The 14,492-nt window shown below is 42.8% G+C and overlaps 1 protein-coding gene across 10 annotated transcripts in view; it reads left to right on the top strand.

The window, feature by feature from the left end:
• Positions 1–14,492, top strand: part of LOC147030532 (inactive dipeptidyl peptidase 10-like) — a 780,352-nt gene that overhangs the window by 614,066 nt on the left and 151,794 nt on the right. For all 10 annotated transcript variants that reach the window (XR_015056434.1, XR_015056435.1, XM_085874668.1 and 7 more), the window contains one exon: positions 12,927–13,030. Coding sequence is in view for 8 of the 10 variants with exons in the window: in XM_085874668.1 (XP_085730794.1) it covers positions 12,927–13,030 (104 nt within the window). In the remaining 2 variants the exon portion in view is untranslated. The remainder of the gene's footprint in view (positions 1–12,926; positions 13,031–14,492) is intronic.

The following is a 14,492-nucleotide window of genomic DNA, read 5'->3' as shown; positions in this document are numbered from 1 at the left end:
AGTATATATCCAAATACATACGTATCCAAAAGTTCTCCACTCAAATATCTGCAGTTGTTGTGTATTTTCATCCTGAAAATCGATGCATTCGCCGCGCTCTTTCATTTGAATTTTCTCCACACGGATCACGTGACCACTCGACAGCCAATAGACGCTCCCCCGTGTATTATTCACCAGGACAATGGAGCGAACGAAGAAGTCAAACGTTTTACGTCTGAAAGATGGGATAAATGGAGAGAAAGTGTCAACAAATGGCTCGTCTTAGACGGTCACGAACGACGTTTAGCCGAGAGTGCCGGCGCGGGAGGAATAACTTCGATCATGGGCCGATTGTACCTGGAGTGCCGGTGGAAAGATTTCAAACTACCCCCCTTTCAAGCTACCCCCCCCTTACAAGTTACCTCCCGGTAATCTGAAATTGATTTCAAGTTACCCCCGGGGGTAGCTTGAAATCGATTTCGTCCTCCCCCCTCCGATTTCAGATTACCCCCCTCAAAACATTTATTTATGTATGTTTATTTCCAAAAAATAGTGATTTAATTGATATTGAAAACTAATTAGGGAAAAACCATTGACCACGTGACCGCCTTTAAAGAGTTTGCAATTAATTTTGATTTTATTATGAATTTTTTATTTTAATATTGTTATTAATTGAAATCAGTATTTCTCATACAGTTATAGTTTTTGACACATTTCTATGAAATCCTTATTTGATATAGTTGATACAAATAGACATACTGGTTTATCTTTTAAACCAACTCGGCCGATACTTACAATTATGGAAACGCAATAAAATCAATGTATAAGAAAGGCAATGAAAACAGCTTATTTTTAATTCACAATTCTGTTGTGGTCGTATTGCAGCTTAGCTGCCGGGGTAGCTCTCATTTCTTGAAGCCACGACTGTGTCGCTGATGCAGTGCCCCTCTACCAGTACACACACTGGAACTGGTACTCATTTCGCCGACCTCGGAAGGATGACAGGCTGAGTGTGTAGCCTGGTGTTGGCTCAGTGTTAGGGTGGCGACTTGGGATCCTCTGGTCCTGAGTTGTGGTTAGGGTGGTGGCTTGGGATCCTAGGGTCCTGAGTAGTGGTTAGGGTGGTGGCTTGGGATCCTAGGTTTCTGAGTAGTGGTTAGGGTAGTGGCTTTGGATCCTAGGGTCCTGAGTAGTGGTTAGGGTGGTGGCTTGGGATCCTAGAGTCCTGAGTAGAGGTTAGGGTGGCGGGTTGGGATCCTAGAGTCCTGAGTAGTGGTTAAGGTGGTGGCTTGGGATCCTAGTGTCCTGAGTGGTGGTTAAGGTGGTGGCTTGCGATCCTAGGGTCCTGAGTTCAAGCCCCGTCGGCCGCTGAATTAATGCACCGTGGGTTTGACTCAGCCCGTCATCCTTCCGAGGTCGGCGAAATGAGTACCAGTTCCAGTTTGTGTACTGGTAGAGGGGCACTGCATCAGCGACACAGTCGTGGCTTCAAGAAATGAGAGCTACCCCGGCAGCTAAGCTGCCATACGACCACAACGAAATTGTGAATTAAAAATAAGCTGTTTTCATTGCCTTTCTTATACATTGATTTTATTGCGTTGTTTCCATAATTGTAAGTATCGGCCGAGTTGGTTTAAAAGATAAACCAGTATGTCTATTTGTATCAACTATATCAAATAAGGATTTCATAAAAATGTGGCAAAAACTATAACTGTATGAGAAATACTGATTTAAATTAATAACAATATTAAAATAAAAAATTCATAATAAAATCAAAATTAATTGCAAACTCTTTAAAGGCGGTCACGTGGTCAATGGTTTTTCCCTAATTAGTTTTCAATATCAATTAAATTACTATTTTTTTGTAAATAAACATTCAAAAATAAATGTTTTGAGGGGGGTAATCTGAAATCGTAGGGGGGAACTTGAAATCAATTCCAGATTACCAGGAGGTAACTTGAAGGGGGGGGGGGTTAGCTTGAAATCTTTCCACCGGAACTCCGGGTACAATCCGCCCATGATCGAAGTTATTCCTCCCGCGCCGGCACTCTCGGCTAAACATCGTTCGTGACCGTCTAAGACGAGCCATTTGTTGACACTTTCTATCCATTTATCCCATCTTACAGACGTAAAACGTTTGACTTCTTCGTTCGTTCCATTGTCCTGGTGAATAATGCATGGGGGAGCGTCTATTGGCTGTCGAGTGGTCACGTGATCCGTGTGGAGAAAATTCAAATGAAAGAGCGCGCGAATGCATCGATTTTCAAGATGAAAATACACAATAACTGCAGATATTTGAGTGGAGAATTTTTGGATACGTATGTATTTGGATATATACTATCATATTATCAAGGTTTTGTCCACCCCCCCGATGAGTGGAACGAAATTGCACGATACAGCTTACAGCTGATGGCCTACAGGTGCAGGACTGAAGGATACTCCCATTAGAAAATTTTGACCATTTCCGAAAATCAGTGAATTAGCCAGAACTAAAAAGCAATGCGCCCTATTTTTACATGATTGGTATTGAAATCTACAGAAAGAACAGGGGAATACTACTAGTTACTTAATGGAATACTTCTAGATAAATATATGTACATTTGAGTGCTTTTAATAGAAAAAAAAGATGTAATTTCCGGACCGCTAGCTTCGAAAATCATCAACTATAGAAACAAACATCTGCCAATTGTCAAATTTTTCCTTTATATTATATGTGTTCAGTTTACCATATCAATATAATGAGAATATTTTGAAGCAAATTTGTACTAGCAAATTATATGATATAGTGACTGAAGTTTGCACAAGTGATGTGATAACTCTATGTTACACCAATACACATTGTTCTACGAGAAATGAACTAAAACATATATTTTTAGCGAGTGTCCTCGATATGTTCAACCACCACTGTCCGTGTCATTTTGGTCACCATGTGACAGTCCGTTGCCACACTGCCTGTCACTGGTGGCACACATGCACTCGTTAGTGCAAGGCAAACTGTCTTGTGAGCAGCTGCAGCTGTTGGTACATGGTTCACTACCACGGCATGAACACACAAGACCATCTAACATCTCCGCTGATGTGGGTCCATCAAACAATGTGGGATGCAGCACACCTTCTCCTCTGTACCATCCACGACCCTCTGGTGTGGGAATTTCTGGATTTGCCAGGTGGGCATTCATCCATACTCGGGTTTGGTGAACGGATCTCTTCACATGTTCGAGAAAAGCTGGTTCGGACGGAGGCAACTTATGCACTGGAACATCTTTGGTCGCTCCGAGTTTCTCCCGAAGATCATTCAAATTTGTGTGTGCATCCATATATTTCCCTTGAGAATCATACATGGCACTGACTAAATGTCTTGAAGCAGCCACTGCCTCCTGGAGATCGTCAGTTGCGAGGACTTCGAGGTGTGGACCATTATTCTGAAGATGCAGTGTCTTCATAGCTTTCCATGCTTTCTTTTTACCATAGCCGAAGAATGCTGATACAGAGTCACATCCTGTCAGGGCATGAAACGCAGGAAGCCGGGTACACATTTCTGGAAGCAAGCTGTAACATATCTGATGGACCGCGATAAGCTTGCATCCTGCTGATGTTCTTTTGTCTATCCATATTTCAGCAGTGTCCCGCAACTGTGGAAAGTAGTGGACTGCTAAGATAAGCACATCAGTGTCTGTGGATTTGATTGTAATGGACCCACGCACATTGTTACATCTGAACACATCATCAGCATGCTTCACATGAAGATATATCCGAGAATCTGCCTCTTCCTGCATTGATGCGAGTTGACTGTCATGATACATTCCTGCAGATGAAAGGGATGCTGTAAGCGAACCATCAGAGAAGCCACCAGCCAAATAGATCCGCTTTTCTTGGTGATCTGAAAGTTATTTTGCTGCTGGTGCATGTTGCGTGGCGTGACTACAGATGAAGTGTGTCAAGGTGCATTTGTTTGACAATCGAGCCATGAATTTCATCCATTGTGGTACTGGGCGTCCAGCAATGACTTGGTAGCTTCGGGATCCAACAGCAACAGCAGGCGTCTCGTTCTTTCCTCTGTCTTCACAGAGTTGACATCATCTTGGTCGTGGACGTCGATGAGGGTGTGGTGTGTTTTGATGCAATGAGGCAACTGGTTTAGGTAACACTGTGCCAAGATACCAAATGTACCACCATTTCCACCCAGGATATGGAGTTCAGCCATAGCATCCCCGATGTACACGCTGCGATGTTGGTTATCACTGGCAGTGTTTTTGTGCTCTTCATCGACTAGGCCCTCGAGAATATGCCTGAGTTCTGCTTTGGTGTTCTTCCGTGGAGCTCCATCTTCATGAAAGATAGATGTTGGAACAGACGTAATGGGATAGCTCAGGGCGTGCTTCATGTTCAGGTCAGGGCGGACTTGAGTCAATCGCAAAGCACGGCGGAAAACCATTTCCGGGTTGATTGCAACCAATGCTTTCTGACTCAAAATTAGGATTTTTGTTTTCTTTTTGGAAATCGAAAACGTTTTGAGTTTGGATTTTGGGATTGGCTGGTGCATGTTTCTCTGCCCCCCAGTGCAAAGAGATTCTGTGATGTATTCTTCCATCTGTCTTTCTTCCCTGGCTCTTGTACAACCTTCCATTCCCATTATGCTGCCTTCCCTTCCCTTCATGATGGTGAAGCCTCGCTCCCCCCACCCCACCACCACCCCTTTCCACACTCTCTCCCCCTTCCTCACACTCCCGCACTTCTTAGTTCCCCTTTCCTCACCTCTTTCTCACCCCTCCCTCACTTCCCCACCCCTCCCTTGCTCCCCTCCTTTTCCACCCAACAGTGAAACAATGGGTTGTATTTGCTCATATATGTATATGTATGTATATATATATATATATATATATATATATATATATATATATATATATATATATATATATATATATATATATATATATATATATATATATATATATATATATATATTGTTGCGGATTCGCGCCCGCCGGCGTGCGGGCGGCCACGTAACTCGAATCGCGGCATGTCGCCCACCGGACGGACAATCCCGTCGTGACCCTCTCGGACTAACGCCGGGAACTAGTCACGGGTGGGCCTTTCGGCCTCACCACGATCGTGCCAATCGGCCCCCCGCGTGGGATAGGGTTGTTCGCCAAATTCGACCTACCTAAGTACCCACACGGAGGGTAGACCGGGCGATCGCACCTCGCCGCAGGTCGACTTCGGACACGGGCCACTTTAAGCGACCCGTTCCGTACTATCGGGATAACCAAGCGGTGTTATCGTCAACCTCGACGGTTCCGATTAATTATCGGGCGTATTTAGCCCACGACCAACCCTTTACGTGAAGTAAGATGGAGATTCAATTAGAGAAAAGACGAAGCGAAACGGGAGAAACAGTTCAACATAAAGCACATTTATTCCGCGGCAAACGGAAAGCACACATATACAATTATGCACCAAAAGCAAATGTAAAAGTAACACGACAATTCTGCACAAAAAGCAAATGCAACAAAAGAGACAATGCAGATCTACTACCGACTACCAAGCACACGGCAACACTTATGCAGTTTTACTTCACAGACGGCGCCGACAACACATATACTCCAAAGCAAAAGAAAAAGGGGCCACCCTCATCGACAAGGGGGCAGACGGGCCTGGGGCCGAAACCGCGTCGAGCCTACCCGTCTGGTGATGAGCCACAAAATGGCGGCGGCGCCCTGACTCCGCGGGCCTCGCTGGCACTGCCTGGAATGGGGTGGGAACGGGGCCCCCTTCTCACACTATCTCAGCGCGGGGGGAAACAGGGGGGGGTTGTTGATGCTCGTGGGGGGGGGGGGGTGAGGATATCTGGCTGGCTTGGGTCCCGCGACGAGCGACGCCACTGCGACCTCGACCGCGTTACCGGCCTCCCCTCTCCGCAGCTCCCCGACTCTGACACGAGCGCCGACCTCCACAAAGCTTCTTGGCTTCTCCAGCCTCTCCGGACCCCGACAGACACTCTCTCGACTGATTTCGCCGCCGTCACAACTCTCCAACTCTTTCCTCTTCTCAACTCTTCAACTCTTCCCAACTGCTCAACTCTTCAACTCTTCCCAACTGCTCCCAACTGCCTGATTCGCTCCGCGCTCGGCGCTTTATAGTGCGACAGGAGAAATCATATGCAGATTTTTGGATCAGGAACGGCTCGGGGGCGGAGCCACGCTCCCCATTGGACAGAGGAAAAGTGGGCGTGAATCATTCTTGATCCGCGAATCTGCATATAGCGATTATACTCCGACGCGCCTGGACGCGGGGCCAAATCGCCCCACGTTCGCTGATAGGACGGAACAGAAGTGGGCGTGAATCATTCTTGATCCGATTTCTCGGAAAGGCTGGTGTTTTTGCACCCGCTGCTCGGTGCGCGCCCTGTACGAGTCCAGTATCGGCCCACAAGCGGCGCGGGAATGGCGGTGATGCGATGGTTGCGAGGGCGAGTTGTGACGGTAAAGGTCGTGGCTGTTGGCGTTGCTGTTGTTGTGAAGCGGCGTTGCGGTTGGTGGTTGGTGTGTGAAAGCGGTTGTGGAGAAGGTGGATGTTGTGAAGGCGGTACTGGAGAAGGTGGCTGTGGTTGTCGAGATGCGGTTGGTGGTGGTTGTGGTGGTAGTAATGGCGGTTGGTCCAAAATAAAGATAGTAAAAGAAAAACGGCTATCTAAAAGGGTCGCAGCCCGAATGAATGACATTTATTCCTTCTAAACAACGGGTTTGGGCTAACTACACATATACTTACAGAGATATCTCACCTACGGGACCTGAATGGTGGTTTGCGAATTTCGTCAACCACAACAATATATATATATATATATATATATATATATATATATATATATATATATATATATATATATATATATATATATATATATATATATATATATATATATATATATAGTATAACCTGAGTAGTTATCATCCATAAAGCTTTATGAAAGCAGGACGTGGAGATGACATGAATCTTTAAAGATATTGTGTGAAATATGCACAAATATATTGGCAGAAATAGCTCCATTAACTCACAAAACCAGGTATGATTTCTGAAACCATAAAGATTCAGGAAAAGGGTTATTTTGTGGCACAGGAACAGGAGGGGTGGTTGCTAAAGGCAGAGCTCTATGTGGTTACAACGCCACTGAAGATAACTTAGGCCAAGGTCACATTTGCCACGGCGGCCGTGGGGTCTCCAAAATCTATGGCCACGAGCAATTATACGGCGGCCGCAGTATTTCCACGGTCACACAATGTAGCAGTCACATATGTTTTTATTTTTCGGGGAGCTGCACGGCGTATTTATAAATTGTGGAGACCGAAAACGTGGGGTTGCCGTGCGGTCATTGATTTGATGTCGCACAGTGACCTTAGGGCGTTCCTGCGGCGGCCATAGAATTTTCAAGGCAGACGCAAGGTGCCCGCAAGGCGACCGCAGGAGGCCCTGGCGAACGTGCAGCCAGACGGACGGTAACGAATGGGTTAATTTTTTTTTTTTACCAGTTTTTTTTTCAGCATGTTGAATTGCTACGGCGAACGTAGAAATTAAAAAAGTTATAACTCCGCGTTATAATTCCACGGCGACCTTACGGCCTGTAAAATATAGCCATACGGCGTAGGGCCACCCTGAGGCCACCTCAGAAACTCTGCGGCCGCCGCACGTTTCTGTCAATTCAGAGGGCGTACGGCCGCCGTATCCTCGCCGTAGAGCAAATGTGACTTAGGCCTTAGGTCTTAGAAATTGTGGAGACCGAAAACGTGGGGTTGCCGTACGGTCTTTGATTTGATGTCGCACGGTGACCTTAAGGGGGCCCTGTGGCGGCCATATAATTTTCAAGGCAGACGCAAGGTAGCCTCAAGGTGCCCGCAAGGCAACCGCAGGGGACCCTAAGGCGAACGTGTGGCCAAACGGACGGTAACGAATGGGTTAATTATTTTTTTTTTTTTTACCAGTTTTTTTTTCGGCTTGTCGAATTGCTACGGCAAACGTAGAAATGAAAAAAGTTATAACTCCGCGTTATAATTCCACGGCGACCTTACGACCTGTAAAATATAGCCAAACGGCGTAGGGCCACCCTGAAGCCACCGCAGAAACTCTGCGGCCGCCGCACGTTTCTGTCAATTCAGAGGGCGTACGGCTGCCGTATCCTCGCCGTAGAGCAAATGTGACTTAGGCCTTAATGTGATGGACAGTAGTGACCTATACACATGCTCTTGTCTCAGCATATTGGCGTTTCAAGTATTGCTGATTAATATTTTTAATGTCTGCCTCATTAGCATGTTAAATTAATCCTCAAGAGTAGACAATTCATTTTGACTGCTTCGAGGATATTTATTTTAAAATATTGTAGTTTAAGTTATCTGTTTTTGTTCAATTGCTTTGAGTGTGAAGTTGAATCCACAATTCGAATGAAACACAAGGAGTCACATTCCACGCAATTGCTGGATTTTTGCCAATTGTGAATCTTCGTTTTACACAGATTGTGAATGCAGCGGTCAAGGACTTTATTTGATGAGTCCTTTGATACAATTTTGGAATCTTACATACTTTTCCTACATCTGCAATTTTTCATCAAGGCAATATGCCTACTCCGCTTTGAAACTCGATGATTAATCAAATTGTATGCATTGCGCACTTTTTTTTTTATCTCACTTCCTTCTAAGGCAGGACATCACAGCAATAAACAAATGAGAGTTTATCCATTCAATCGATTTGTCACTCCACAAACAAGCCTCTGCACTGTTCATTCAAGGTTATAAGGTTGTTCAATGGTATTTTAAATATAATATATGATCTAAACTTGCTAGTTGTTTACCATTCATAAAATCTCATGAAATCATAAAATGTGACAATGATGAGAGATGGTCCGACCAAAATAGGAGATTTGGAACGTCTCTGTGGTACCAAAGAAAGGGCTGAACTTATTGTATGGTAACTTTTGATTACATACCATCCATGTATTAAAATAAATGTCATCATTACAATTCCTCCAGGAAATGGTGCTCCACTGTGTTGCGTCTCCTGCTGGCACTCCATTGGATAGCAGTTTCAGATGGATCTAATTTTTAATGGTCATAATTTACAGATAAAAAATTTACATTTCATGTTGGTCTCAAATGGTTGAATACTGGAAGGTGAATTATTTCAAACAGAATGGTTTGTCTTTGTAAGCAGAAAGGAATTAACCAGAAAGATAATTAGTTGATTAATTGCTTGAATAACTAATTGCTGTTTTGGGGTGATTAACATTACAGGCACAGCCTCTTTAAATGTCTATTAGGTGCTCGATTTGAGATGTGAACATGCAATGTTTGGCTTTGAACAAAATAAGCGACTTCCCAGAGGGCAACATCTTCCATTCGTTTTGTGCTGGAAATTTATGTGTATATATATATATATATATATATATATATATATATATATATATATATATATATATATATATATATATATATATACATACATACATGTATATAATCTGCAATTTTATCGACAGAAGAGTTTGGAGAAGATGGTATGCGTAAAACCCTCTCTTTAGCAGGCAGGGTCAAGTGAGGACTTTCGGCGACGAGGAACAATGGAAGCGCTTCAAAAGGATAAGTTGTGATCTGTTTAGCTGGTGCACAAGAAATCATGGTGGCGTAGCCTGCTGTAGGGCATCTAAGAGGGGATAAATGCTTCATTATTGCGGCCACCCTGTGGAGCAGGATGGCCCGGAGGGTGGCACCTCCTACAAGTAGTGGGCATCCAATGCCGGGACCTGTCACACGCGAAGGCAGTCCCAGATTATGGAGGGTAGGCCAAAGAACCTGCTGTGGAGAAAAATAGAGTCCATGAGGGCTGACTCTGCACATGTGCATGGAATAGAGTTGAAGTGGGACTTTTTGAGGAAAAATTATTGTTTTCTTCCTCTCTCTTCATCTCTCTGGCTCTCTTCATCTCCAGCTCTCTTCATCTTCCACTGTGCTTTGTCATCGGGATGGGGAAGATTACTCTCTGGAGACGTGAACACAGCCTCACATTCCCTTGCCTCCAATGCATCCTTAATTCCTGTTCCCGAGCAGCGCCATCGGCCTGCACACCACTCAGCATCATGCCATAGGAAGTCCTCACCTGTGTGCTCCCTTTGTTTCACAAGACTGGTTTGTGGTGCCTTGTGGGGTTAGGATTGTTATTTATTTAAACGTGTGTATAAGTTTGTGAATCCCCACATCTGTCCTTTTTGTCTGTTAACTCGCTTGGTTTGCTCCAATTTGCATGTCTCGTCCACCTTTCTCCCCATGCTCAATATAAATAATCCCTTATAAAGGCAAGATACGTATTCCATCCCACTGCTTGCTGTACATGCCGTCGCCAAACTCAGTTCATTTGGGTGACCTTGGGGAACGGTAAAGTTGTATATTGCTTTAAATTGAATGCAGTTCTGTAAAATCCCTCCCATCTACTTTCTTAACAATCCTCTTGAAGAAGTTCAGTCACTCAAACTTCTGGGTCTCATGATGTTACTGGGTGAACCACATTTCAAAGTTGGTCTTCAAAGCCAGCCGCAGACTAGAAATCCTCCACCATGCAAAGTTCTTCCTTGGCACACCTGAACTCTTATCCACTTCAAAGGCCTTCATCTGCAGCATGATAGAGTAGTTCTCTCACTTCTGGGCTGGTGTTCCTGCTTCGCACCTTGCACAGCTCGATGCTGCATAAACAAAGGCCTTCAATTATATATCAGTGGGCCTATCACTCTGCAGACAGGTCAGTTGTCTCTATATCTTCTTCCAGCACTTTTCTGTTCTTGCACCCTCTGCCCTCTCTGTGCTTTGTCTCCCCTCCCCCTCCCCCCCCTCAGTTTACTGCAGGATGCATGTGGCCCACCAGCAACCCCCTTCTGTAGAAACTCCCAAAATCCAGAATCACTGCTTACCTCCACTCATTTGGTACCTTTTTTCCTGCCTTGCGGAACCAACTTCCACATTCTCTTCAGTGTCATTCTTCCATCCAGGTCTTCAACACTGTTGTTCATCACCATCTCAGATAATTCCCCAACCAAAGCCATGACCTTTTCTACCCCCGTTAAACTGAGCTCCCTTACCCCAAATTTCCAGTTTTTTTTGAGATTTTGTTTCTGTGTCCATCTTGTCCTACCCTACCCCTCATTCTTACCCACATCTCTTATTTGTCCATCTCCATATATTTTGTCTCAAGCCTACCCTACTGTTGGCATTTCCCCGTCTCTCTGCCTTTTTGTCATTCCTTTTGTTCTGTTTGTGTCCTGATCCATTCTGTGGCTTAGCTCTTCCAAGAACCTTGATTTTATATACAAATTTTTTTTAAAGAGGGTGCTGAGCCAACTGTTTACTCTTGAATTATTTACCATGACCACATGAGTCATTCAATGTCAATGTCAAACACAGGAAACCTGCTAAAATCTCCAAATGATAAACTTCTCCTCTGGTTGGGAATGCACCAGACAACAGATCCAATTGCTGCCAGAAATTATCCTATTACAAGCAGACTCACTCCCTGAGCTATTCTTCCAGTCTGAATTTCTTATTTAAGCCGAGTGTTGGCTTTGTGGTCAAGGTGGCTTGCTTAGGTTGAATTAACATCAGGTTAAAATTAACACCTGAGTTCAACCCCCTTTTTATTTTTAAACCGTTGAATGAACACCAGGTGGGGTTGACTCAGCCTGTCATCCTTTTGAGGTTGGCAGAATGAGTACCAGTGTTCTAGGGTAATAACCATTCGGGGTAACTTGTGTCGGAGTGGCGACCTGCCCAGGACTGTACTCCTTGCCAATTAAACTGTCTTGGCAGCCCTACATGCATTTAGAGTACGAAAGGAATGGTATTATTATGATTATTAATTTTTTAATTAGTCATGACGTACTTCTATGGAATGCGCTTCATTTCTATTGTTACCATGTCCACATTGATCGTCTCTCATGATTCATCAGTCAATGATTTTATGACTAATTTGCTGTGAAAATTTACCAAGTACTCCGATTAAACATAACTGTATGAGTGTGATCGTGATGTCAGAATATGTATGTATTCTGCTTATGTATGGTGATATCACAATGCTTAAAAAAGTAAGGCAGTCAACCAGAAACGCCCAAGTGTCAGCTTTATTTTGCTTCCCATGGCAGTTAACATTCATTTGTAAATTTTCAGTTGACAAAACCTCTGATTCCAACCTGCCCTGAGTTACAAGGGCAATGACCTATTATACCAGTCATACCTATTTGCAATAACAGTTGTTCACTCCTCATAAATAATTAAAAAAATATATCCTTTAAAATCTTTATTTCGTTTGAACCCATATTTTGTGTTTCTTTGTTTTTTTTCCCCATATTCCGGATTTTTTTCATATATCCCTGACAGAATTTCCCATAAATCATTAAAGAGTTGCTGTATCTTATTGCATTCCCGATTGCATAAATTGTTTGAATTGCAATCTTCAACATTTATCCAAAAAGAATCACCTTTATGTGATCCCTTTCTCTAACGTTCAATTCCAAGCCATCCCAGTAAAACTTTACAGCTTTAGAATTGTCAATCCAAACCGCTCTTCCCTCCAGTCCAGTGGCTCATCAACATCTGGCGTGAACCCCGTTTTTTTCTTCTTGAGATCATTTATTATTGCTAACATTTGTTCACTTATCTTACGTCAACTTGTAGATGACTTGTATACATTTCCAGGATGTAAACGTTCTACCATTTGTCATTTAGCTCTTTTATGAGTCGCATTCTCCATACAGTTAAAAAGCTTATTGCTTAACATGTGAGTATGTATTTTCCCACTACCCCATTCATTCTTCTTCCTTTTCTTTTGTTAACCTTTGTTCCCATTTTGCTCTCTGCTATTTTTGACTCTTAAATTTCCACTTCATTCACTTTCCAATCCCATCCTTCCTTTCACTACCCCAGGCTGGCCAGCCAAATCCTCATGTGCAGCTGGCTGTGCTCACCCTCGTTGGCCTTCCAGCAGAACATGTGGTTAAACTCCAACCTCCAACTCAACTTCGGAACAGGTTATTATAGCTTCTTAACAGAAAACCAGATTCAGGGGAGCACCTTGCTTTTCCCTTTTCTCTGTCTTTGCCTTTGCCATTTTCTTTTAACCTTTTTCTTCTATTCCTTCTTTTTTTTTCGTTTTCTATCACTCCAACATTATCCGATAAAATATATTGACGTAAGTACACTGCAAACAACATTTATGTCAATAAAACAGTTTTTTATGTTTTAAACTCTTGATTGCTTCATTTATCTACATCAACACAAATGTCAACGTAAGCTGAATAGATATGTATGATGCCTATTAATTTCCCATGGAAATTATTGATCTTTATATACATCCATTTATTTATCTCTATTTGGATGTTTATTCGTTCAAGCTTTCAGAAATTGCATTTATTGAATATATGAAAATGGAGTCCATTGATCTGCTGTGTGTAATTCTTCAAACCAGAGTAGAGTTACAAGTGGTAAAAACCAGCCACCCATGAGTCTCGAACAGCACAGTAGAACAGAATGACTAATTGAAACAGAATACTTGTAGATAAGTACAACCCATTCTGATTTTAGATTTCTTCATTTGTTTTACATGCACTGCTTCAAATTATGAGTAAGAGGATATGTGGGTATGGCTACTTTTAGCACAGCTGACAACTTAAACACACTGAAGCATGGGCTTCAAATTTGTCATGGTGGTTATGGAAATTTTATCAGCTCTGGATAAGCAAAGATTCATGATTCCAAGAGAGTGAAATCAGGAATTGGGAAGTTGGATAAATATACGAGGTGTTACATTCTGTAGCACAGGTTTGCACCATATTGTCCTAATGGGAGATGTTACTGCCATCAACAAATAGACTATCAAGATTCTTCAGCACACTTCAGTAAATCTCTTGGAATAGCTGGCCCTGAATTGCATTTCAGGAGAGAATGACGAATGATAGCAGCAAAGTCAAAACACGAGCTGCAGCTCGAGATGTCCCATGATGGATTCAGGGTGAATTGCTGAATAAAGTTTCCATTCATATTTATTATTTAATTAATACCAAGATCTGCTCTATTGTAGGAATAATAAAAGTTACCATTCCAGGAAGAATGTGGTAAAATATTTACTTAAATATTTTAAATCTGGAACACACCGACTACTCTGATCTGTGACACAACAATATGGTGAGGATTTATTAGTGAACTAATCTGTTCATCATGTATTTACAAAGCATCTGTCAATCAATCTGAAATCTTTTCGAAACTCATGTTCTCTGGATGTCATGTGATCAGAATTTGTAAACTGAACCCATAATAATTGAGTGCTTATGAACATACCCTGCACGCCATTTTAATGCAAAATTGTTTGCGTGAGATTAGCTTGGTCAAGTGATCGTTTGAATTCATATTTTGTTATAAGATGTCACGGACTACACTCATTTTGCAAGCTACTGGTTTACTTATATTTTTCAGTGAATTTGGCTTCTGGTTAAG

This window comes from Eptatretus burgeri, chromosome 3 (genome assembly GCF_056783735.1).
Source record: "Eptatretus burgeri isolate ZD-2024b chromosome 3, Ebu_testis_v1, whole genome shotgun sequence".
Taxonomy (NCBI): Eukaryota; Metazoa; Chordata; class Myxini; order Myxiniformes; family Myxinidae; genus Eptatretus; species Eptatretus burgeri.
Note: the sequence above shows the minus strand (reverse complement) of the source record. Positions and strands in the feature narration are given on the sequence as shown.